Below are 26,948 nucleotides of genomic sequence, written 5' to 3' on the forward strand. Positions count from 1 at the left end.
AAAAGCGCCCCCCACGAGCACAGCCCCTCGCCATCTCGCCTCCCCCCGTCATCTCCCCCCTCTGCCTCCCCGGCCTCTTCCGCTCCCTCCTTCCCCCGCCTCCTCTCCCTCCTTCACTATCTCCTCCACTCCCTCCTTCTCTCCTCCCTCCTCCTCTCCTTCGCCTTCTCCTCCCCTCTCCTTCTCTTTCACCGCCCCACCACTTCTTCCACCTTCTCGTCCCCTAACTTCTTCCGCCTTCCATCATCCCCCTCTCCTTCCTTGCCCTCCCTTCCACCCTCTCCACCTCTCTCCTTTGCCTCTTCGCCTCGTCTCCGCCTCCCCCTCTGCATCCTTCTTCCTCACCCCCACCCCCACCCCCCCCCCCTTTTTTCTCCTCTTCCTCCCTACAGCGGGAGCATTTGTACTTGTTAAGGCAAAAGAAAATCTTGGTGGTGACCCTTGGTCTGGCCAGAGGGGCTCTATGGCAGCACCCTTGAATCCCATAGCCGTTAAGGTTCTTCTCTCCCCAGCTGACAAGCAACAGGTACAACATGTAATTCAGTCCCTCCACGACAAGCAACAGGTACAGTAGGCAGTTCAGTCCCTCTAGGACAAGGCGATCGTGGGCCGAGTGGGCCTCACACCTACAAGGAGACAAGTGCAAGAGCGGATCTAGGCGAGCTTGGCATTAGAGGGTGACCACATCCAGGAGGTCACCATCTATGGAAGAGGCGTATTCCTCATCCAGCTGAGCTCCCCCGACACTACCTCGGCACTCGTGGAGCAAAGCACTTGGCCCGCATCTAGTGTACCTCTTTCCTTAGTACCATGGCTTTACAGTGGAGGACATGGACATGATACACCATGTTTTCCATTTTCCGATTACGCTCCGCTTCCCAGGGCTCCCAAAGGAGTATCGAGCCATCCTCCCCTTCATTGGTCGGGCATTTGGCACCGTGCTCAAGTCTCCGCCAGAGTTGGCCGCCTCAGTTGTAGCAGATGACGGGGTCCCCAGGATCATACTGGTGGTTGAGAGCCTAGAGTCCCTCCTAGAGTTGATCCTCTTAGAGACCCTCGAAGGGGGCACACTTCGCCAACGCGAGTGGAGATTTCTGGGTTACCAAGCCAGTGTCTTCGATGCAAACAAATGGATCACCTAGCCAGAGATTGCCCCCGTGGCCATGGCCGAGTGCCTCCCCCTCCTCCCAATGGGGGGGCTCTGGAGGGAATCCAACCCCTACTTCTCAGCTGAAATCTCCTGGCATTACCAACCGTGAAGCGAAAGAAGGGAATTCCCCTCTCTTGGTGTCCATGATCTATCCACTCCCACTCTCTTGGGTCCCACTGCAAGCACCTGATAGGTGCACCTAAATATAACCACAATCTCCAGGATCCCAGAACTAAGAGCAGAGGGTCAGGGTCTAAGTACCATTGCAAGCCCGCTCCATGGTCCACAAAACCAGCAATCCTGACAGGCTGAAAGGCAACCTCTAGAAGGATATCATCCGTGGATCTAGAGAGTATACCTCCATCCCCAACGTCAAAGACTCGAGACCTCAAAGAGCGATCACCTGTAGAGGAACTGTTGTCCTCGAAAAAGCTCCCATCCAAGTGGTGAAAGTAATAGGCATCTCAACTGTCCATTACACCAGGATGGCTGTATCTATTTGCTGAATCCTACGCGCTACCCCTCTGAGGTGACTCACTCACTGTGGTCTTTGATCCTCAGGTAGCCTAATAAATGCCTTCCAAGTGCCTACTGTGTAGGCGCGGCCTCTCTCCCATCTAGACCACTGCATGTAATGGGAAGTGCCGAGTGGTCTACCATGCTCATCAAGTATACTATCGTTCCAAATGATCGGCTCGCTATCAATCTCTTCAAGGGTAGAGGGCCTCCGAAGAGTGTTCCTGAAGCTCCCCCAAGCTTTCAGGATGGCAGTCATGAGAGGAGAGGCAGGAGATCTGAGAGGGGCGGAAGTAAAAATCCAGTGAGGGCTGTCCACCCAATCATCTCCCAAGGTAGGTGTGCAAGCCTGAATGCGTCCAAAAAAGAAATCCTTCCAAGGTTCCTGCCCAGGCATGAGTCCCCTCACCACCACCTTACAAAGCAATGCCCTGCATTGCAAGTCGGGGTCAATGATATTAAGGCCCCCTTCACATGTAGGGAGAATAATGGTCTCCCAGGCTACCCTCACTGCAAGATCTATTGTGCCATCAAGTCCACTCCATAAAAAATTCATGACTGGTCTAATGAGTTGAGTGATGCAATCCCTAGACCGGCACCAGCAAGAACACACAACCAGGCAGTGGCCAAAAGAACCTGGTTCACTACCACAACTCTAGATGCAAGGTCGAGTTTGGTTGAGCTCCAAAAAATTAGCTTTTTCCTTATACTCTCCAGTACTGGGGCAAACTGTTGTGCTGGAGAGATGCCCAAACCTACCTGGCATCCCAAATATCTGACAGGAACACCCCTCTGAATCCAGGAAAAGCCAATGTCAACTCCCCAACCTGGAGTGTCCTCATCACTGATCCAAAAGCCAAAGGATGTATGCCAGTTAATGTGTGCCCCTGCAGCTGGGCAAAAGATATCCAAGGCTATCCGGAAAGAATCAAGTGACTGCGAAGAGGCCTCAATAAAAATAGCAGTGTCATCAGCCAAGTCACAGTCAAGAAGCTCCTGCTCCTGTCTCAAGGGCAATCTCAGCCCATAAAGATCAGCCTGAGATCTAAGGAAGATACTCATAGCTCTTGCCACAAAAAGAAAGAGGAAGGGGGCTAAAGGGCATCCCTGATGAACTAATCTGAAAATCTGAAACCTATCACCCCTTACCCCTCCGATCAAAACCTGGCTATGGGCTGATCTGTAAAGGGAGGCCACCCCTCTAATCCATGCATCTGAAAATTCAAATCGTAGAAGAGTGCCCTCAAGAAAACCCCAATCTACTCTGTCATAGGCTTTCTCAAAGTCCAAGAGTAGAACTGCCAGCCTCTGCCTGCTCTGCATAGCCCACTCCGTGGCTTCCCAAAAGGAAAAGATATTATCAAATATGCTCCTGCCATGCACAAAACCTGTTTGAGTATCATGGATGAGGTCTGGAAGAAGAGGCTGCAATCGGATGCTGATTACCTTGGCAAGGATTTTGTATAGAGTGCCCAAAAGAGTGATGGGTCTCCAATGGGATACAAAATTCCTGTTGCCACCTTTCGAGATAAGGTGTATGAGTCCCTCGGTCAGTGAGTTAGGCATCTCACCCAAGTCCCAAATGCCCTGCAGGGCTGAAGTAATATGATCACCTATCATATCCCAAAAGGCTGTAAAAAAAGATGGAGTAAGACCATCAGAACCAGGGCACTTGCCCTTATGAAGGGCGGAGAGAGCAGTCCTGAACTCTGTGTTGATAAAGCATGCATCAAGTGAGCATATTATCTCTAGAGAGGAGAAAAGGAGGAGAGATTTCAGATTTCTAGATCAGTTTGTTAGGGATGCCCTCTTGCATCTTTCTTGTATTTATTTGTGGCTGGTTAATTTTTCAGATCACAGGCGGGCATTATTGCGCTGAGACTTCCTCTTAGACAAGATGATTTACCTACGGGAATGTACACAGGCGAGGATCATTTTGAAGGGGATCGCTAGACGATTGTGCACATTTATGCATTCTCCTTTCTTCATGACCTAGGGATCAATAGCATGGGTCTCACTTTCTGGGACTTAGGTGCTCTACGAGAGACATGACCCTTATTGGGCTCTTTTCATTCGACGGCATTTGGTCGAGTCACGTCCTTTGGATGAGGTTCCTTGCTCTCTGTACAGACCTGCACATGCATATGTCGATACTTCATGGGATATTTTGGCTAGCACATCAGCATTGCATATTTGGAGATCTAGGTGTACAGAGGTCTTGGATGGTTCCCAGGTCCACCCAACACAAACATTGACTAGTATCTCGACGAACACGGTACACACTTTCGAAATGCAGGGGTCTTCTCGAGCAGACTCTACCCGGAGGAACACATTCTTGAAGAAGTGAAGAGGCTTTCCATTCTTCTCGGAAGTCCCCACAGGGTTGAGGTGGCACTATCAGCTTCAACCTTGGTTATTTTTTTGCTCTATTACAGGAGATTGATTCTTATTTGGATATTTTCTCATGCTTTGCATGATGTATTTCTCCACTGAGCTTTGCTATCGGGGGTTCTTTCATACTCAACAGAAGTCTCCTTTTAGCAAAAAAAACAAACATGGATCCTTCACGCCCTAATGCCCAATCTCTCTTATGGAAAGGAATCGGATATCAAGAATCCTGAGGAGCAGCTTGCAGGATGTTCATGCAAGTTAAGATGCCGCTATTGTGGGTAGCCAACTGCTGGCAGTTCAGTGAGAGTGCAATCTCACTAGTTGGGAGGCATTAGCATTTGCCTTGCAGTGCCTAAGATTTCTTTCACGCTTGAAAGCATTAACAAATGCACCTTTTTCACATGCCAAGCAGGGTGCTTGAGAAATTGGTAATGCTCAAGCTTCTGTCTTCCTATGCATAGGGTTTTGGACGTGCAGTAACTACAGGTATTCCAGTTTTTGCTATGCCTTCAATCTGCTTCATTGGCTGCCACACGGCACGCTAGTAGGAGGCAAAGGTGGGTGATGCATTGGGATGTTTTTAAATATTGATGACATTGCCTTGAATCAAGCCTGTAACATGTCACTGTAATACAATGGGGGATCATGAGACTATCTCCCACTATTTATGGAGCCCTCCTTTAGTACAAGGATTGGAAGTGTTTCCTTAAGATCATAGTGAGGCTACTACACATCCGATGCTTGTTCACATGGCACATGGAAGTGTGGTTGATAGAGGGACGGTAAGCCTTCTCCTTAGAGATGGTATCTTCTGCACATCTGAAGAGACTATTATGAGCAAAGAGATTTACAAAACCACCCTACTCTCTACACAATGCTCTGAGGGCTCTTGAGGATTAGAGTTTGGGAGATTACTTGTTAGCATTGCTGCCTAGAACATCTGGATAGCAAGATACAGCCTTGTGATGGGACTTGCAACAGCTTTGTCCTACTCTGCTGACCCTCGTCAACTTTTGACTAGATAGTATTTATACCTTGTGAGGGATCTAGGAGCAAAGTACAAATGATTCCAAGAAGAGTGCTGGGAAACATGAGCGTTTTTGCAAGGCTTTCTATCAGAATGGCTAAGGTCAACTTGAATATCCTACCAACTTTGGCACCTTTTGCAAACGATTGGCGCTTGCTCCTGGACTACCATAGGGAGTGAGCAGGGATCCAAAGAAGCAAGCTGCAAGACCACTTGGGTTTTCTTCAATGCCTCATGGATAGGTGATATTTTGTATTGTTTTCAAAGCTTTCACAGAGGATTCTTTTTCCTGGGAGAAAAATGGATTTGAAATATGACTTTTTTTTGATATTGTCTCAGGGGCTTTTGTGGGTTAATTTGTCCATCCATTGAATCTGTGGAAATTCTTGAATCCATCTTCCTTAACGGTCAAGAGTACACATGGTAGTTTGAGTCGAAATGTTTGATCATATTGCAAGATAATTCATATTGTACTTAGCAAACAGCTGTTTTAAATGCAGTGCTAAAATTCTTTCTGCCATTCATCATCACTGCATATATATTTTTTAATTTAAATTTGTGTTCTTTCCCTGCAATCACATATAGTTGTGCTCTTTATTTAGTTTATGACCTGAAATTACTAAAATTCATGAGTTGATTGCTGATTCCATCTGTGGTTCTGTCAACAGAGTTCCATAGCCCACACAAGTAAAAACAGAGGATATAAGAAGGCAAAACAAGAAATGAGACCAGGATCTAAAAAACAGTCAAGTGTTGTACTCTAAGTCTCCGGGACTCCCACCAAGAGTCACACCTGGGTCACATCATGGTCACCTCAGCAACATGCCAAGTTGTTAGACCTTGGTCACACCTAGTTGCATCGTGTTCACATGTGTTCACATCTTGGTCACTCTGGAACAAACAGTACATGACTTGACATGGACATGACATGACTTGACATGGACATGACATGACTTGACTTGGACATGACATGACATGACTTGGACATGACTTGACAGTACATGACTTATAGAGGACCTGGACATGACTTGGATATGACGGAAGCAATACATGAATGAAGAGTACCAAACCTCAACCTCGACCCACCATGGTCAAAGTTGATCACAGGGAAGTAGAGGGAAGTACTGGCACAATGGTGCACAAGGTACACCTGTTGGTGCACATGGGAAGCAGTCCAGCACAGTGCACAGGCGGTACTCGGTGGTGCACATGGGAAGCAGTCCAACAGCTAAGAGATATAGGTGGTGCACCAACCCTCGCAACCAACTAGTGTCAGGAGCGCATGGAATAGACAGGAGAACACATGGAGCACGGGATTCACTAACTCAAAACAGGCCGGAGTGTTGCAGAAGCCATCAAGGGCGAAGCGGCCCACAAACGGTGGAATGGCTAAGGATGCAAGAACATCCAATAGGAAGAAGGAAAGGAGATTTCCAGTGTGGGGAGCAGATCAGGAGAAGGTGAAGAGGGGGAAACGGAGGAAAGGGGGGGACATTCTAGCAGGGGCAAAAGGGCGTGATTGAAGGAGTGAGAGGCTAGAGTCAAGAGCTCGCCTCGTGTGTATCTTCTCCTGATGTATCAGTCATCTTGCTTTCTAATGAACTATGCTACTTCCCATCTCTGCTCGCTTCTCTAAGATCTCTTCCCATTGTGTTCTCCTCCCCTCCTCTCCCTTCACCTGGTACAACAGACCCTGTGTCATGTGGTTGAAGTTCTTCTCCGTTCATGTCGAGGGTGGGCTTTTATGATGTTGTTCCGCTTTGGTCTTCTTCTTGCTCACTTCAGTACTTGTACCGCTTGCACATAGTTGACACCATCGACTAGCACTCGCCTACGTACCATCAGTGAAACCTATGGCATGTCTTACTTGCTTCTCACACCAGTGGCCCTAGGCCTCCAGTAATACTTCCGGAAGTGTTAGGAACCCCCCCCCCCCCTCAGACAATAAGGATGATTGTAAAAGGTTTGTACGGTGCCTGTTGACAACAAATCTGATTGTAAAAAATAAGGATGATTGTAAAGGTTTGAAAGGTACCTGAGAGCAAATCTGAGCAGTGAAAAAATACTCCTTGATTATCTGTAGACTTCTTGCACCATCTGTTCCACCAAAAATCCCATTATGGGGCCCAAGTTTCTTTGCTTCATCCTCAAAGTGTTCCTCCAGCAAAGGAAAACTCACCCGCCAAAAATTGATAATGCTACTGTCAATAAGAGTACCAATCGAGAACCTTGTTACTCTATGCAGCGAAGGCATACAAAGTCCTATTCTGTGCAAAAAGCAACGTTCTTCTTTCCCCCAAAAAGAAATCTCAGACAAAGCAACCTCATGATGGAAACTTAGACCCATCTTTCCACTGAGTCAAATATATACCAGTGAGACAAGTTCTAGAGATTTGGTATTATAAATTAGCAGGCCCTAACCTCTAAGCTTATAGAAATTACCTATCATGACCTCCGACAGTTATTATAAACCTATAATCATGGGAAACTGTTGTATGGTTAATAGGCCCAGCATGTGCCAGAACACCTAGATATCGTACATTCTTCTTTCCCTCCATTGTCATAACACCTATGACTTGATCCTTCGTAAAAAAGGCAAGGTAATCCTAGCAGGCCAGAAATCTTAATTTGTGAGATGCCATGAATCATAGAAATTATTTTTATGAAAATGATAGGCGTATAAGTTAAGATATTTAATGTGCCCATAATGCTGTGGCCACCAATATTACCATCTTGAGGTTTTTACCTTCATTACATGGGTAGATAAGAGGCATTTAAATCCAACACCAAAGAAATAAAAATCAATATTGAAAAAAAGGAAAGAAAATAACATGGAAGTTTTTTGCTTAAGGATACCTGTGGAAATTCCTGATGAAAAATTCTCAGCAAACAGTTCACAGGACTCATAAAAGTGGGACCCAAATATGTCTTGTGGCATGTGAAATCCTTTGTGTCATAGACACGTATCTTAAAGGCAGAATCGCCAATCAATAGACACATCTGAAAAGAGAAACTGAAATGCCATAAGGGATATATCAAAAGTCTCTAGCACCCAATGCTAAGAAACAAAAACATGTGTGCAATGATTTCAAACAATGCAAAATGATTTCAAACAATGCAAAATGCAATGATAATCCATTGGCAGATGGTTTCAGTTATTGGCAGATGTTCTCACTTTTTATCAACATATGAAATATATCCTTCCAAGAAACAAATTTTTTTAAGCAAAAAATTACAATAGTCAGAAGTTCCTCTCCCAGGCTTGTCTCGATTTCATGTTTGTCTATCATTAGCTCACTACACAAGTCACCCGATTTCCCCAAATTTTTGAGTTGTGTCCATTAGTATCCCGCAGTTCAGTAGCACTTGAGCCAGTAAGGAGTGCAAGTGAGGGAAGACTCAGGCAGGTAAGGTCATACTTTGACAACACTACAAGAAATCTAGTAGATTCCTTCTTGCTAACAAACTTACTTTCCAAATTGACAGGTGTGACCATTACTCTTCCACTGTTAAAGAGAACGAAGTAAAGGAAGACTCAGGGAGGAAAGTTGTACTCCAAACAATGCGAAGTAAATATCAATTTGCCTCCACCAGCTGGACAAGCTAGATGACAGATCACACATGCACACCATTTTTGTGCGTGAATAAAGTTTTGTTCATTGTATAGGGAATATTCCGTGGATGACTAGTCGGTCCCACTGGATGACTAGTCGGTCCCACTGACTACGTTGACTGGTCGGCTTCACCGACTAGGTTGACTGGTCGGTTCCACAGACTACGTTGATCCAACTACCACCCTCATATCTATAAAGAGCGACCTCCCCAATCCATTGTGCTAGATCAGATCTTCCAACAGAGATCTTCCAGCTAGTAGCTCTTCACCCAGTATCTGTCTAGATCACCATCTAAGCTCCACTGTGGGAGCGCACGGGTGGACGGAGCCATCATCTGTACTACATCAGTATTGAAGGAAAATTTTGTTCATCTCCAGTTTGCTGTGACTCTCTATTCTTTGTTTAGTTTTTGTTCCCCTACGCCGTGTAATTTAACACGGGGTTGGCTCATTGGCAGCACGGATTCTAGTTCTCGATGCTCTCTTTCGCTCATGAGCCTTCCTCTTTTGCTCTTCCTCTGCAACATCAGCGGCAAGGGGTCTCCTTTTCCTATTGGCTGACTGATAGGAAAGATCTCTATCAAATTTATTTTTCCATGGTTGCCCATTGGCCTCTACGTCTTTGTGGGGTATGTTGATGGAAACAGGGGACATTACCTCTGTGTTTTAAGAGCTAGTTCACACTAATACTTCCTTTAGTTGAGTAATTGGTAGATGTGTGGTATCATTGTATGTCCTTAAATTTCACAAGACATAACTTGCAGAAACAAGGCATCCATCAAGTTATGTTTTAAATTATAGGCCCAATGTTTCGATTTGCAGCTCTACTTGGTCTACTTCAGCTTCTTACTACTGCCTGCTGCTCCTCCCTATTGTCAAGATCAGGCCCCCCTTGCCCTGTCTTCCCCCGCTGCACTTTGTCTCCACAACCTTGCCCCCCTCTTGTCCTTCTGCTCAGCCTCAGCTAGCTGGCAGGGCTTTCCTGCCCATCTCTGGCAACTATCTGCCCGCCACCCACCCTTGGTATTCCTTCCTGCCCCCCTGGTTGGGCTCCTGTATTTGCTTGCAGTTCTCCATACAAGATCAGAATCCCTAGTGTGCTGGGGGTTCCCTTCCCCAAGAGCATGCCCTTCCTACTCCCCTTGTGATCTGCTCACCCTGCTCAGCCTGCTCCAAGGCTGAGTGGACCCTCCCCCTAGGGCTCTCTAGCCTGCCTTGAGGCATCGAGGTTTGCCTTGCTGCACACACAAATCTAAGATCTGTTTGAGGGCCAGCTTGCTGAATATCCTAGCCCTCTCTAGGGTGTTGGCCAACGCCCCCACATTTTACTTGTCTCCTTTCTCTCTTTTGGTCTCTCTTCCCCCTTAGCTTCCTCACCTTCGCCTCTTTACCCTTCTTGTTTCCTTCAGCCACCTTGCCTGAACTTGCAATTTCGGCACGGGCTTATGGCTCAGTAGGTTCTGGGAAACTTCGAAGGTGACTTTATAGTCTAGCCAAAGGAGCTCTTATGGAAGCCGGGGGAGGGGGAGAGGAGAAGAGCTAGAAGCTGAAGAGAGGGGGGGAGAGAAGGTAGGGGGAGAGAGAGAGGAGAGGAGTAGAGGTAGGGCGTGAGGGGAGGCGGGGGAGGGGAGAGGAGGGGTGGGGTAGAGAGGAGGTGGAGGAGGGGGCGAGGTGAGAGGAGGTGGAGGAGGGAGCAGGGTAGAGGAGGCAGGGAGAGGGAGAGGGGGAGGCGGAGGGGAGGCGGAGGAGAGGGAGAGGGGACGAGGGAAGGGAGACGGGGGCAGGGGAAGGGGAAGGGGGCAGGCTGAGAGAGGCTGGAGGGGGGGCTGAGGGAGAGGGAAGGGGAGGTTCTTATTCAGCCACAGTCCCTCCTGTTCTCTTGGTCGAGTAGGAGGCAGCGAATGCCTATTCATGCACGCATTGACAGATTCTATGTAGATGATTGGGCACTAGAGAGAGGTGGATCGGTATGCATTGTTGCTGGGGTTTCCACTTCAGACCACTTTCATGTTGTGCTGGCTATCTTAGAGCCTCACTTGAGAGGTCGGTCTGCTAGCATCACGATTCCGGATGCCTTGTATAGAGAGGAGGACCTTACTGAGGTAGCCTTGCAAATATGGGTTTCTCATGTCCAGGGTGGGCAGCCATCTCCATCACATGTAGCTGCTGCTCTTTCTAGTATTAGCAACTTTTACCACTCAGTTGCTAGTACCAGGAGACGAGATATTCTCAAACATGAGATTGGTATTCGCCAGCAATTGGCAGCTTTGCAGAGGGAAGAGCAGAAACGGCCTTCAAATGCTTGGATTCAGGAGCGCCTTGCTGCAACAAGGTCTCATCAGCAGACATTGCATGATCAGAGAGCAGAGTTTTCCTTTCATGCAGGGGAGTCCTTCTACATTTAGATGTGTGGCAGAGTCAATAAACACTTTTTCTCTACTCTTGGCCCTAGACATAGTAGAGAGAGTGTATTGACTCACACGGGGTTTTACAGACAGATCCAGATGACGTCATGCGCATAGCTTCAGAGTTCTATGCCGCCCTTCTTACTCCAGATCCGGACACACAGGATAGAGAGGATGTTAGACAGGTTATTTGGTAGAGCATCCCTATGTTGGTGAAATCGGATATGCATGTTTTGCTTGATGCACCTTTCACCAACACAAAGTTTAGGACTGCACTTTCAGCCCTTCACAAGGGCAAGTGCCCAAGTTCGGAAGGCCTCACCTCTTCCTTCTTCATTGCATTTTGGGATATGATTGGAGACTACATTATATCAGCCCTGCAGGGCATTTGGGACTCTAGCGAGATGCCCGGGTCGCTCACAGAGGGTCTCATCCACCTTATTTCGAAAGGGGGTTGCAGAAATTTAGTGTCCCAGTGGAGGCCTATCACACTTTTGGGGGCATGTTACAAGATTCTGGCCAAGGCAATCAGCCTCCAATCGCAGCCCCTTCTCCCTGATCTTATTCATGACACTCAGACGGGATTGGTGCATGGCATAAGCATTTTTTATAACATTTTCTCTTTTTGGGAAGCTTCAGAGTGGGCCATGCAAAGCGGCCAGAATCTAGCCATTCTACTCTTGGATTTTGAGAAAGCTTATGATAGAGTAGATTGGGGTTTTTTGGAGGGCACCCTTCTACGCTTTGGCTTTACAGATGCTTGGATCAGAGGTGTTTCCTCTTTGTACAGATCAGCCCACAGCCAAGTACTTATTGGTGGGGTAAGGGGTGAGAGATTTCAGATTTCCAGATCAGTCCGTCAGGGATGCCCCCTTGCTCCTTTTCTTTTTTTGTTCGTGGCTGAAGCTATGAGTATCTATATTAGATCTCAAGCTGACATCTTTGGGCTGAGACTTCCCATCAGACGGGAAGGGGAGCTACTTGACAATGAGTTGGCAGATGACACGGCGATGCCACACCACAAACACTCACTTCTTTCAGGACAGCATTGGATTTATTTTGCTTGGCGGCGGGGACGTAAATAAATTGGCATAAATCCAATGGCTTTTGGATCAGTGCTGAGGACACTCCAGATTGGGGGCTTGACATAGGTTTCACTTGGGTTCAGAGGGGTGTGCCAGTCAGATATTTGGGTTGCCATATTGGCTTGGATATTTCCTCCACGCAGCAGTTTGCTCCCGTGTTGGAGAGCATCAGGAGGAAGCTCCTTTTTTGGGGCTTAGCCAAGCTGGACCTTGCCTCTAGAGTTGTGATGGTCAACCAGGTCCTCTTGGCGACGGCCTGGTTTGTTTGTTCTTGCTGGTGCCGTTCTAGGGATTGCATCATTCAGCTCAGGAGACCGATCAGAAATTTTCTCTGGAGTGGGTTTGATGGCACAACATATGTTTTAGCCAGGGTGGCTTGGGAGACCCTCATCCTCCCTACACAGGAAGGGGGTCTCAATATTATTGATCCACATTTACAGTGTAGAGCTTTACTCTGCAAGATGGTGGTGTGGGGACTCATGTGAGGGCACGAGCCGTGGAAGGCATTTTTTATTAGCAGCATACAGACATGCACACCTTCTTCAGGAGGAGACTGGATGGGCAGTATTAGATGGATCTTCACCGCAGCACACCTCAAGTCTCCTTCGTCCCCTCTCATGGTTACCAACCTGAAAGCATGGGCCAGCTTCAAGAGCACTCTTCGGATGATTCCCCCTTCTCTCGTGAAGAGATTGATAGGCAACTGGTTATGTGGAATGACAGTATATTGGATGATCTTGGCAGACCACTTGGTGCTTCGCTCTATATGCAGGGGTCCAGATGGGAGAGGGGACTTGCCTCATCTCTGGGGTCATGGAAAGCTTTCTGGAGGCTTCTAGAGGAGACTAAATCTCAGTTGATAGGACATCTCAGAGGGAGTGCAGGGAGGATCTTGCAGATTGAGGCAGCCCTTCCAGTGGATTGGGTAGACACAGATGATATGCCTCTCACTTGCTCCACTTAGGCAGGTGCTTTACGAGAGGGGGTGTTCCTCTTCAAGTTTTGGCCTTTCGAGATGCACATGGGGATGCCTTGGTTTTTGATGTGCATGACGGTGGCAAATTGTTCAGGTCCACAGAGGACATCTTGCTTGAGTCTGTCTTTCAGCCTATCAAGGTTGTAGGTCTTTTGGTGCAGGGATCAGATTCAGAGTGGTTCTTTGAACCCAGACCCCCAACTTCTCTCCACTAGATCTTGGAGACTTTTGCTCTACAGGGGAGTTCCCATTAGGTATTTGTAGTGGGACCCTAGAGAGTGGGAGTGGATTGACGCACGGCATGGAGAGAAGAGCATCCCCTTCTTTTACTACACGGTCAGTAATGCCAAGAGATTCCAGCTCAGTAGTAGAGGTTGGAGACCTTCCAGAGTTCCTCATTGGGAGGCATTTGATATCACTGCGGATATGCGAAGGTGCTTCTGGAGGAGACTCTGGAAATCCCACACGAACAGAAAGATCACTCTTTTCTTTTGGCTTTCTATCCATGGTGGGATTGCAGTGAACCTTTGGAGATCCACATTCACCCTACTTGCCCTTGTTGCCTCTCTACTTTGGAGACGATTAAACATTGCTTATGGGATTGCAGACTGGCAAGGATGATTTGGATGGGGGTAGCCAGGATTTTCAGTCACTTTGTGCACTCCCCATTCTTTATGACATGGGACTTAGTGGTTTGGCTTTCTCTTATTGGGCCTCAGGTCTTTTATGAGAGACATGACTCTTCTCGGGCCATTTCGATTCGACGTCATCAGGTTGAGTCTTGTTCTTTGGATATGGTACCACACCTTCCTTTTGCAGCTGTACATGCCTCTCTGGATACCTCTTGGGAGATACTGGCGAGCATAGCAGCCTGGCATATCTGGAGAGCCACATGCATAGAGGCATTGGAGGGAACTCAGGTTCATCCCTCGCACACATTGGCTAGTATCTGGACACACACCATACATACTTTAATGGCCGTATGTACGAGCATGCAGGGAGACTCCCGTGCCGCCTTAGCTAGGAGGGCTTCTTTCTTTAGGGAATGGAAGGATTCTCCTTTCTTCTCTAATACTCTTACAGGGTTGAGGTGGCACTTTCAGCCTCAGCCTTGGTTGTTTTCCACCTCATTTTGAGGGGGTTTATTTATCCTCATGGTTTCATGATGTATTCCGTTGCTCTCGCGGGTTTTTTCTCTTACTTAATAGAAGTCTCTTTCTTGAAAAAAAAAAAAAAGTCATATACATACTGCATTATGTCATCCTTACCCTCGGTCTGAACAGGAGTGTTGAAAAGGAAAACCTTTGATAGGTATGGTTTGTCAGCAGTGGACAAGTCGTGTATTAGTGGAAGAGCACGTGGCTCATTTGCATGCAAAGGTGGTGTTGCTTGGAGTCGGGCTTGTCCCGCAATCTGCTGGTAGTTCACCGTCTCCACGCTCTACCAGCCCCTAGCTATGTGTCGACTTCTATATCTATAAGTTGAGATATGTCTCGTTACTCTTGTGAGTTCTTTAGTTACCTTTGATATGATGTAATCCCCAACAAGACCTGTAAGTCTAAGGAGACGAGTATGTTTGCATTAGCTCTACTTTGGAATACGACATAGTTTAATCTTTCGTAAATGATTCTCTTGTCAGTTCTTTTTCATTATCTGAGTATGATTTCATTGCATGCATAGATTGCAAATTTGCTCCAACACTTGTCACATCCTAGGAGGCTTGGAGCAGCTCCCACAATAGCCTAAGGAGAAAATGGCTGTAGCATGGAGGAGACCAATGCAGCTATCCCAAAAGCGTAGAAAGAGGGCTCAAAGTGGCTCCAAATGCCACAAACCCCCTCCTCCCTCCCATTGATTGGCAAATTTTCCAACACCAGAGTTGCACTCATAGTTTTTTCATGGATCATGACTGGTCAGCCTTAAGTTTTCTACAATATGGGTTGCTGGAGCTACAGTCAGTTTGTAGATAGAGACTCATTGGATGATGGAGCCTTGGCTTCCCTTAAATGTAGGGCATCAAAGTGGTTCGATGGCTAGGAAGGAGATGGAGCATTGACTCTAGACTATGCAGGGAGGAGTACACCCAGTGCAATTATGGTTGGGGGGGCATACCATTAAGAAAGGCACAGTGGGACCCAAGTGGATGGTTTTTGCCATCTCAAATTGGGCACATGGAGAGAATAGCAACACTGTCCTTCTTCTCTATACCACTTGTATTTCATCCTCAAGCTCCTCATGCGAATGCTATTAGCTGGAGTAGCAGGTGCAACTTTGAGGTCATTACTACAGTTTGGTCCACCTTTGGACTAGTATTTGCACAAGAAACAGATCGTACTTCTCCTAGTTGGTGGCCCACAAGGGCAAGCCCATTTGCCCGCAATTGACAGAGATGGGACTTTCTAGTGCTGTGAGGCAAGTGACCTAGAAAGGATAACCAACCATTTGTGTAGTTGCCCTTCGACCTAGAGGATATTGTAATTCGATATGAGGGTTGTTGCTAGGGTGTGGAGGATTCATCAGGTCTTCACCTCAAGTGGTTGCCCTTCGACATAGAGGATATGGTAGTTCAATTTGAGGATTGTTGCTAGGATGTGGGGGATTTGACGGGTCTTCGGGTATGGTGGCGTGGATTTGTATGCTGGCGTGGCTTTCTCATAGGGATGATCTACCTAGCCTACCTAATCGGTGAGAGTGTCATGCAATTCCTCCCCTCTAGCTCAATGGCTATGCGATTTCTCCCCTCTAACTCAATGGCACCAAATCTTTCACCAGATGGCAACATTCTGGGATACAGTGGCCCGAATCATGGCTTGGAATACATTAGTAGCACATTGCAATCTAGTGATGGGGGTAACAGGTTTGACATGCAGCTACCCTTGCCAATATCAAGAACATCATCATCCACACCCCATGAGCCGTTCAAGAGGCATAGAGGGTCTAAAAGACCACCAAAAGGTGTAAACATTTTTGCAAGGCATGGCCTACATATCAAGGCATCCGTGGTTGTGTAGTCCTCCAGAGTCCACACTGGCTCTTGGTGCCAGTTTCCAGGGTACTTTAAGCAATGAGCTAGGATCATGAAAAGCTGCTATAGGACAACTAGCACTTTTAGGTCAGCACCTCATGGATAGCTGGACTTTTCTATTGTTTTTTCAAGCTTCTAATAGAGAGTACCTTTTTACGGACAAAAACAAAGAGAACTGAGACAACAAGGCTTAAAAGCCACTGTTTCAGTTGATTGTGTCCACCTTAGATTATGCTAGAAGGGAGCTCAAAGTGAAAATGTTGGATACCGATTAATCGCTTTCATTGATTGCCCATTATTATTTCTAATTAGGTACTTGTTGTTATACATCAAGTCCCAAATCCAATATCTTGGTCCTATGACTATCGGCACTTAGCATTTTAACCTTGAAGAGTAGATGCCCCAAATGACACAATAGATGTGATGAAATTTAATATGAAGGGGAGGAGGTCAAACACATATATATGCATAGAACAACAGGCTATATATATGCATAGAACAACAGGTTGTTGGTACACTTAACAGAAGGTGCCTAGCCGACACAAAAAGTACAGGAGAAAGATTGAAGTACAAAACAAAGGCAAAGAGGAGAAGCTTGGCCGTGTTAGAATAGGTGTTGTATCTCATTCATCCTTTAGCTTTTCTGCGTGGTAGTAGTCCGATAGGAACTGGAATTGCATGGTTGTAGTACAGAATTCACTTTGCGTGGTTATAGGTCGGAATTCGGTTTGCATAGTTGTAGCTTGGAATTTGACTTAAAATATAAAATTTCTTTATTTATGCTTCTTTATGCTTGAAATTTAGAGATTTTTTTATATTTGGCATAGAAACAAAAATGTTTTGCATGTACTTTTAGTGTTTTTGGAGAGAAATTTTGTATTTATGGCTTTTTTTTAATTTATGTAAATATTTGATACAAATTGGACAAATCGTTATGAAAACTCAATTTCATTCATTTTGATCTTATATTTTGTCAATGTGAGGATTGCATATTGGAAATTATTATTTTTTTGTGTGAATATATTGAAGCATGCATGTCAAAAACTTTACAATTCGTATTCTTTGGTTTGTGTAAGAAGTATTGACGTTTTGCTCTCCTGTTCTCATACAAAAGTTTATGGACATGAACAGAAGGATTTCGAGGCCTATTAGTACATTCAGGGCCTTGAGTCTTTTCAAATCAGTCAACATCAAGCTATCTACATGTGAGTATTTTGGTTCATTGCTATTGCCTACTTCCATTTGAGTTCATTTCCATTATGCTTGCAATCTTTCCTTTCCTTTCCTAGAGATAGCTTGCCACATGTTCCTTCAAAACGTTGTCTCACGAGCATGTCCATACAGACGAATGCCGACATAGCATGTCCATACAAACAAATGCCGACATAAAGACATACGTCTTCCGGAAGATCAATCATGCTGACGTCCAGTCTCACGGACTCTAATACATCCCCACAGACATCAACCAAGAGAGTGCAGATATATTAAAGTAATACAGAGTAAATAATGTATAGTAAGGTGAAGGTGGATTCTTTGACAGTTAAAGAAGGCCAGCTTTAAAATTGGCCTGCTTGCCTTGTAAAAGAACTTTTGATTCTATTAATGTTAATCTCAGCTACATTGTGATGACCGAAATAATGAAATCCCTACCTCTCCCTTTTGGAAAGCAGTTGTTGAAATGATAAATGTTGGCGGTCCAGGTCCATTGAGCGGCCATGTTCCCTTCAGTTTAAGTCGCTTTTCTTTCAATGTTTCCAACAGATCATACTCAACAATCATGGAATCCTGAAATGAGGAAAGTGTTTATAGCTTGGCATGTGGTTTTCCACCAAAGATGATGTTATTATTTGGAAAATATCAAGAACCAATTTTTCAATAAATAAAGCACAGTGCTGATAAAGGAAAATACAGGAAGTCCAATCTCCGGGATAAACGAAAATACAGGAAATCCAATCCTCAGGATATTGATGTTACATCAGGTCTCCCTTTGTGCTTTAAGTCCCTTCCCCCCTCTTTTTGCAGGGTTTTTGCTTGCGGATGTCTCTACGTCCTGGTTCCCATGACTATTTCTTTAGGCTTATCAGAATCAATCCCTTCCTTGGCACTGCTTTGTCCATGGGCTGGTGTTTTGAAAACACATTTTCATCTTTGGAGTCACCCACAAGGCAATTGGTATTGGAGGCTTTCAATCTCCTAGTAGTAGTGTCAAGCATAGTCATCAGAATGCTAGATACTACTATGGCCTTTTTTTGTAGATGGAGCACTAGCAGTAGTGTCGAGCAGAAGTAGTACTGTCGAGCATAGCCCTCCAAGACCGCTGCTCCATGAGCTCCCCCTTGCAAGCACAATTGCTTCCCCCTCTTCTCACCCCAGTCCCTTCTCTCCTCTCCTCACACTGTGAAGTACATAATCTCAAAATAAAACTTTTACCAGTCCACACATTTTGGCATAATTTTATTCGCTCCACACAGCTTCCAGGCTGCTTTGCACAGCCCGTAAGGTTGCTCCATACATCCCACAGGACTGCCCTGCTGCCCACAGGCATCTTTCAGCTTAGACAAGGGGCTTTGGCAGCCCATAAGGTTGCTCCGTACATCCCACAGGACTACCCTGCTGCCCACAGGCAGCTTTCAGCCTATCGATTTCCCCTCAGCATAATTGGTTGGGCTCTACCCGCCCCCCCCTCCCCCCCCCACTCTTACACCTCAAAACTCTTTCAACTCTATAGGATTCACCTCAGATTAATCAGGGTATTGGTTCCCATTTCAAGGATCTTAACACAGTCTCAAACACACACTCATGTGTTTCTTTGGATACCAATAGCATCAAGCAGACATCCTTAGATGCCACCTAGACACTCCTAGCAAGAGCTACTCAGCTTCATTCCTTCCCTACCAGGAGCCTCCTTGTTCAATTGCATTTTTGCACCACAAGAGCATTTGTGCTCACCAATTCTTTGCATAGCAAGAGCCCTCACACTCTATAACATTCACTCACTGCGGAAGCTTATGAGTTCTATGGCAGAAACCCTTCCATTCACCACGCTCTATTGCATCACTTTGACCCATCACAGAATCATCTTTACAATTCGTATAGAAGGTCTAGATTAAGAGCCTTTTACCTATCTTTACAATCGTATAGAAGGTCTAGATTAAGAGCCTTTTACCTATGTTTTTTAGGAAGAGATGGAGACATTGCTCAACATAAGCATCTCATGATGCCGCATCAACTAGCCTCATCATTTGAGAGCACCTGAATGGCACTGGAGGGGGATTCTTCACTCCCCCTAAAGGCACCTCATGTGCCACCTTCGGCCATGTACCCTAGCATATTAGGAACCCTTAGTTCAACTCACACCAATCTGGGACCTCAGGAGAGCACCTCGAGATCTTAGCTTGTTTTGCGATTCCACTACCCTTCGGGCATCATGCTGCAGTTAGCGCGATAGTGAGGGATGTTCCTATCTCCTCTTCATTGCTAGGGCACCACTACAATTGTCTCACCAAGTGTTAACCCTCGGGATAACAGGTGACTTGGTTAGGTCACTAGGGCTCATGCCGGAGCTAGCTTGAATTGAGACCATGCAAGCAAGAGGAAAAAGGATTTGGCCAACACCAACAGGAAAGAGATGCATCCCCAAACTTCACGGAGAGGCGAGGAGTCAGTGAAGGAACATGGTGGAGAGGGAGAGAGAGAGGGTAGGCTAGGGAGAGAGATAATGATACTCAAATGGAAACATAATAAGAGGAAACGGAAATGAAAGAAAGAGAAATGGAAGTACCAAAATGAAAGGACTCTTGATAAGCTTGATGTAGACTCCTTGATGTGTGTTAATGTGACACACAAGTACAATCATATATAGGATAGACACACACACACTAGAATACCAAAGTGTATATGGGATATCTCCCAATATGACACATGGCACTCACACATAAGACTCTACTAGAACTCCTAGTAGAACACACTAAGACACACTCAACTTGACTTCATGTTCTAACACCCCCCCATGGAAGAAAGGTGAGGGACTACGGTAATGGAGCCAAGAATAGAACATGACAATTGGACTACTAATTTGTGCACCCCACTTAACTCAAAGGCTAAACTTTGAGTGTGTTTAGAGGTTGATCCAAGCGCTCTCATGGCTTGAGACTCAACATGCTCAGAGGCTCATGTCTTAGAATGGCTACATGACCCTCTCAAAGCCAATACATGGCTCCCACCATCCATCCCTCCAAAATAGGGTGACATGGATCCATACACCATAGATAGAAAAGAAAGACATCATTTTAGGGGACTATCCAAGGCTGAGAACATTTATTTATTTTTTTGCAAAAAGGAGACTTTTATTAAGTAAGAAAGAAACTCGCTAGAGCAAGCTTCGTGCAGAAATACAACATGCTAAGCATGTAATGAAAACACCTCAAAGGAATGAGGTAGAAAGAAACCAAGGCTGAGGCTGAAAATGCCAAGTCAACCCTGTAGAAGTCTCAGCAAAGAAGGGAGAGTCTCTCCAATCTCTTAGAAAAGTATCTCTCCTGGAGGAGGCTGCTCGAGATGATCCCTGCATGGTTGCCCAAATGGCCATCAGAGTGTGTACCGTATCTGTCCAAGTGCTGGCCAAGATCTAAAAGGGTGAACCTTCAAATGTGCCATGCTGCAATGCTAGCTAAGATCTCCCATGGAGAGTCAACCGAGGAATGAGCAGCTCTGAAGAGAGTGGCCGGAACATCCTCTAGAGAGCACGACTCCACAAGATGTCGTCGGATGTGAAGAGCCCAAGAGGAGTCAAGTCTCTCAAATAAGACCTCGGGCCCTGAAAGAGTGAGCCAAGCCACTGATCCCCAAGTCATGAAGAAGGGTAGGTGAACAAAAGTGCTGAAAAGTCTTGCAATACCCTTCCATATGATTCTCGCCTGTCCGCAATCCCAAAGGTAGTGCTGTATTGTCTCCAAAGCAGAAAGGCAACTAGGGCAAGAAGGGTCAGCTCCGAACCTAGATCTCCATTGGTTCACTGCTATCCCACCATGAATAGAAAGCCAAAGAAGAGAGTGATTTTTCTATTCTGGTGGGATTTCTAGAGCCTTTGCCAAAAAAATTTCTGCAAGTCAGCAGAAATCTGAAAGTTCTCCCAATGATGAGCTCTGGTAGGCCTCCAACCCCTATAGCTGAGCTGGAATTTCCTGGCATTACTGACCGTGTAACGAGGATAGGGAAAGGTACAGGTTTCAGCAAAAAATGCCCTACAAACAAAGAATATGTCTTCCAGCTCTTTATCACATGCCCAGATGCCAGGAAAGTTTGAAAATATGTGCAAATGCAAGTTAGAGAGCCTATTTACTGGAAAGCAATCTTTTTTTTTTTTTTGCAAAAAGGAGACTTCTATTAAGTAAGAAAGAAACTCGCTAGAGCAAGCTCTGTGCAGAAATACAACATGCTAAGCATGTAATGAAAACACCTCAGAGGAATGAGGTAGAAAGAACCCAAGGGTGAGGCTGAAAATGCCAAGTCAACCCTATAGAAGTCTCAGCAAAGAAGGGAGAGTCTCTCCAATCTCTGAGAAAAGTAACTTTCCTTGAGGAGGCTGCTTGAGATGATCCCTGCATGATCGCCCAAATGGCCATCAGAGTGTGTACCATATCTGTCCAAGTACTGGCCAAGATCTAAGAAGGGTGAACCTGAGAACCCTCCAGAGCCTCAGTGCATTTGGCTCTCCAAATGTGCCATGCTGCAATGCTAGCTAAGATCTCCCATGGAGAGTCAACCGAGGAATGAGCTGCTCTGAAGAGAGTGGCCGGAACATCCTCTAGAGAGCACAACTCCACAAGATGTTGTCGGATGTGAAGAGCCCAAGAGGAGTCAAGTCTCTCAAAGAAGACCTGGGGCCCTGAAAGAGTGAGCCAAGCCACTGATCCCCAGGTCATGAAGAAGGGTAGGCGAACAAAAGTGCTGAAAAGTCTTGCAATACCCTTCCATATGATTCTCGCGTGTCTGTAATCCCAAAGGCAGTGTTGTATTGTCTCCAAAGCAGAAAGGCAACGAGGGCAAGAAGGGTCAGCTCCGAACCTAGATCTCCATTGGTTCACTGCTATCCCACCATGAATAGAAAGCCAAAAGAAGAGGGTGGTTTTTCGATTCCGGTGGGATTTCCAGAGCCTTTGCAAAAAAAAATTCTGCAAGTCAGCAAAAATCTGAAAGTTCTCCCAATGATGAGATCTGGTAGGCCTCCCACCCCTACAACTGAGCTGGAATTTCTTGGCATTACTGACCGTGTAACGAAAGAAGGGGATGCCCTTCTCTCCGTGCCCTTCATCTATCCATTCCCATTCCCCAGGGTCCCACTGCAAAAACTTAATTGGGATACCTCCATACAGTCACAGCCTCCATGAGCCCACGGCGATGAGAAGCGGGTCAAGATCCAAGTACCACTGTGAGAGAGAGCCATGCTCCATGAAGCCCACTATCCTGACTGGCTGAAACGGTACCTCCAACAAGATATCATCTGTGGATCTGGATAGCCTGCCCCCCGAAGAAACATCAAAGACTAAGGCATTCTCATGAGTGTCACGAAAAGCAATCACCTGTAAAGGAACTCCCAATCTAGAAAAAGCCCCCATCCAGGTGGGGCAAGTAATAGGCATATCATCTGTGTCCACCCAATCCAAGGGCAAGGCTGCATCAATCTCTTGGACTCTCCCTGCCCTCCTCTGAGATTAAGAACCAACTGGGCATGTCGATCTGCAGGAAGCTTCCTGAAGGCTTTCCATGCTTCCACAGTAGATGTAGGGCCCCTCTCCCATCTTGGCCATTGCATGTAAGGAGAAGCTCCAAGTGGTCTGCCATGCTTATCCAAAATATTGTCGTTCCACATGATAGGCTGCCTTTCAATCTCTTCACGGGTGGAAGGGGGAATCCTGCGAAGAGTACTACTGAAGCTGGCCCATGCTTTCAGGAGAGCAACCATAAGAGGGGAAGAGGGAGATCTGAGGTGGGCTGTGGTGAAAACCCATCTGGTACTGTGTCCAATCCTCTCCAGAGGTGGGCATGCGAGACTATATGCATCTAATAAAGAAATCCTTCCAAGGCTCTTGCCCTGGCATAAGTCCTCTCACAACGACCTTGCAGAGTAGGGCTATGCACTGTAGATCCGGGTCGATGAAATTCAAAACCCCTTCTCTTGTAGGAAGAATCAAGGTCTCCCAAGCCACCCTGGCTGTAACATCAATTGTGCCATCTAGACCACTCCCCACCCCAACCTGGCATCAGTTGGAGCAAACTGTGTTGAAGGAGAGATGCCCACCCCAACCTGGCAGCCCAAATATCTGACGGAGATGCCCCTCTGTACCCAAGTGAAGCCAATATCATTACCCCAATCCGGGGTGTCATCATCGCAAATCCAGAAACCATTGGATTTATGCCAATTAATGTGTGCACTTGCAGCCGTGCAAAATAAATCCAAGGTTGTCCAGAAGGAAGTGAGTATCCTGGGGGAGGCATCCAAAAAAACAGCCATGTCATCTGCCAACTTACTATCCAGTAGCTCTTCTTCTCGGCGGATAGGAAGCCTCAGCCCATAAATATCAGCTTGAGATCTAGAGTAGATACTCATAGCTTCCGCCACAAACAGAAAAAGAAAAGGGGCAAGAGAACATCCCTGGCGGACTGATCTGGAAATCTGAAATCTGTCCCCTCTTCCCCCCCCAATGAGCACCTGGCTATGGGCTGATCTGTAGAGAGAGGATACTCCTCTAATCCATGCATCTGAAAAGCCAAAGCGAGATAGAGTACCCTCTAGAAAATCCCAGTCTACTCTGTCGTAGGCTTTCTCAAAGTCCAAGAGTAGAATGGCCAATCTCTGGCGGCTCTGCATGGCCCATTCTGAGGCCTCCCAAAATGAGAAAATATTATCAAAAATACTTCTGCCATGCACAAACCCTGTCTGCGTGTCATGAATCAAATTTGGAAGAAAAACCTGTAGTCGCAGACTGATGGCTTTCGCCGGAATCTTGTAAAAAGTGCCCAATAGAGTGATGGGTCTCCATTGAGACACTAGATTCCTATTACCCCCCTTTGGGATGAGATGAATGAGACCATCTGTAAGTGAATCAGGCATCTCACCAGAGTCCCATACGCCCTGCAGGGTTGATGTAATGTGATCACCAATCTGCTCCCAAAAAGTAATAAAAAAGGAAGGGGTAAGTCCATTCGAACCTGGGCACTTGCCCTTGTGAAGGGCAAGCAATGCAGTCTTGAATTTTGCAGTGGTGAAAGGTGCATCCAGAGAATCATACATCTCATCCTTCACCAATACAGGGATACACTGCCAAATAACCTCTCTAGCATCATCTATGCCCTGTGTGCCCGGATATGCAGTAAGAAGGGATGTAAAAAATTCTAAGGCTATACACATGACGGCATCCGGATCTAGCTGTAAAACCCCGTTTTAGTCAACAAGCTGCGAGACACTATCTCTACTATGTCTAGGCCCATGAGTAGAGAAGAAGTGTTTGTTGACCCTGCCACCCATCTGAATCCAAAATGATTCCCGTGCATGAAAGGCATACTCTGCTCTCTGATCCAACAATGTCTGCATATGAGCCCTTGCTGCAGCAAGGCGCTCCTGAATCCAAGCATCAGTGGGCCTCTTCTGCTGGTGAAGGAGGGGGCGGGGGGCGAAGGGGGGGGCTAGGAGGGGAGGAAAAAGGCAAGGGCAGAAGGCAGGGGGGGAGGGGGGAGCGATCGGGGGCAAAGGAGGGGGTGGGGGAGAGGGAGGGAGGGGACAGGGGGGAAGGAGAGGGGCGGGGGAAAGCAGGGGCAGCAGAGGAGGGTGGCGGGAAGGGCAGGGGCAGGCAGGGGTGAAGGAGGGGGCGGGGGAGAGAGAGCAGCGAGGGGGGGCAGCAAGAGCGAGGGGGAGGAGGGGTAGAGGGCGGGTGGATGAGGGGCAGCAAGAGAGGGCAGCGAGGGGAGAGGGAGAGGGCAGCAAGGGAGGGGGCAGCGAAGGAGGGCTGTGAGGGAGGGGAGAGGGCAGCGAGGGGGGGAAGGGAGAGGGCAGCGATGGAGAGGGCAGCGAGGGGGGGAAGGGAGAGGAGCTGTGAGGGAGGGGAGAGGGCAGCGAGGGGAGAGGGAGAGGGCAGCGAGGGGGGGGAAGGGAGGGGCAGCAAAGGAGGGCTGCGAGGGAGGGGAGAGGGCAGCGAGGGGGGGAGGGAGAGGGCAGCGATGGAGAGGGCAGCAAGGGGGGGAAGGGAGAGGGGGGGCTAGCGAGGAGGAGGGTGAGGGAGGGGCAGCAGCTTCACGGGGAGTAGCAACAGCTCTCCAGCACGACACCATTCAAAAGCCTACATCATTACTGACTCCATTATACAGGACTACGACTCATGAGATTATCACAATCAATTTTTGGGAGACTCCCTAGTACCAAATACATCAAGCTTCACACAAATAAGAAAAAAAATGTAGATCTCTCAGATGAGATGTTCCCTAAGTAGCTGCCTGCACAAATGTGCACATCCTCCATGTAGATGAAGTATGTCAATGAAGATCATGGTGAGGATGCCCTGAATAGAAAATTCACTCTTTTCTTTTGGCTTTCTATTCACGGAGGGATTGCAGTGAACCTATGGAGATCCAGGTTCGAGGCTGACCCTACATGTCCTTGATGGCACACAGCAGTTGAGTTAGCTCAGCATTGCCTCTGGGAGTGCAGATAGGCAAGGATGATCTGGAAGGGTGTTGCTAGAATACCTTGCATATTTCATAGAGCACCCTTCTTTATGACCTCGGGATTAGTTGCATGGTTGTCTCTTACTGGTCATCAGGTGTTTTTCGACGGACATGGCTCAGATTCAGCCTTCTTTGTACGACGCCATCTTGTGCAGTCATGTTCCCTCCAGGATGTTCCTTTCACTCCTTTCAAAGCTGCCCATGCCTCTATAGACACATCTTGGGAGATTCTGGTTAGTATTTCATCTTGGGATATTTGGAGGGCCAGATGTACGGAGGCGATGGAGAGTTCCCAGGTTCACCCTTCCCAGACTATGGCTAGTATATGGACTGATACTATACACACTTTGATGGCCATGTGGGCAAGCATGCAAGGATCTTCGAGAGCAGCTACTACCACTAGGAGTGATATTTTTTTCAGAGTTTGGAGGGGATCTCCTTTCTTCTCTGATTCTCCTTCAGAATTGAGGTGGCATTTTCAGCCTCCACCCAGGATTTTTGTTAGCTCTTTCTGAGCTGGTTTATTATTTCATACATGTCATGATGTACTTCTGCACTTGAGCTTGCTTTTGCAGTTTTCATTCATATTTAATGAAGTAATCTTTTTGGGGAAAATAAAAATATCGATGTCATCCATGGGAGCAGCTTTACCAAGGGCAATCAGCCCATGACTCTCAAAATACAAGGTTTTGAGATTAAGAAAGCCCTAAATGGCTTGGCATTGTCTGGAACGAGACACTGCTGCTGCTCCCCGCTGCTCCTGCTGCCCTCCTTCCTGCTCCCCTCCTTGCTGCCCCCCTTCCTGCTGCCCCCTCCCTCCCCTCCTTGCTTCTCCTCCCTCCCCTCCCCTCCCCTCCTTGCTGCCCCCTCCCTCCCCTCCCCCCCCCGACTCCCCCCCCGCGCTGCCTCCTCCCCCGCGCGCTGCCTCTTCCCTCCCCTCCCTCCTACCTGCTGCTCCCCCGCCTCTTCCCTCCCCTCCTTGCTTCTCCTCCCTCCCCTCCCCCCTACCCCCCGCCTCCCCCCCCGACTCCCCTCCCTCG

The 26,948-nt window shown here is 47.1% G+C and overlaps 1 protein-coding gene across 1 annotated transcript in view; it reads right to left on the minus strand.

Annotated features, from left to right (window-relative positions):
- LOC147899790 (cilia- and flagella-associated protein 251-like) overlaps positions 1–26,948 on the minus strand; it is a 152,058-nt gene that overhangs the window by 41,248 nt on the left and 83,862 nt on the right. Inside the window, exons 16-19 of the mRNA XM_087377084.1 lie at positions 17,839–17,973; positions 7,941–8,084; positions 7,527–7,690; positions 7,120–7,438 (exon numbers count right to left, since the gene is read on the minus strand). Coding sequence (XP_087233210.1) covers positions 7,120–7,438; positions 7,527–7,690; positions 7,941–8,084; positions 17,839–17,973 — 762 coding nt within the window. The remainder of the gene's footprint in view (positions 1–7,119; positions 7,439–7,526; positions 7,691–7,940; positions 8,085–17,838; positions 17,974–26,948) is intronic.

The sequence above is a fragment of the Dipteris shenzhenensis genome, chromosome 7, assembly GCF_047967505.1.
Source record: "Dipteris shenzhenensis isolate YYH24624 ecotype China chromosome 7, Dip_SZ_1.0, whole genome shotgun sequence".
Lineage (NCBI taxonomy): Eukaryota > Viridiplantae > Streptophyta > Polypodiopsida > Gleicheniales > Dipteridaceae > Dipteris > Dipteris shenzhenensis.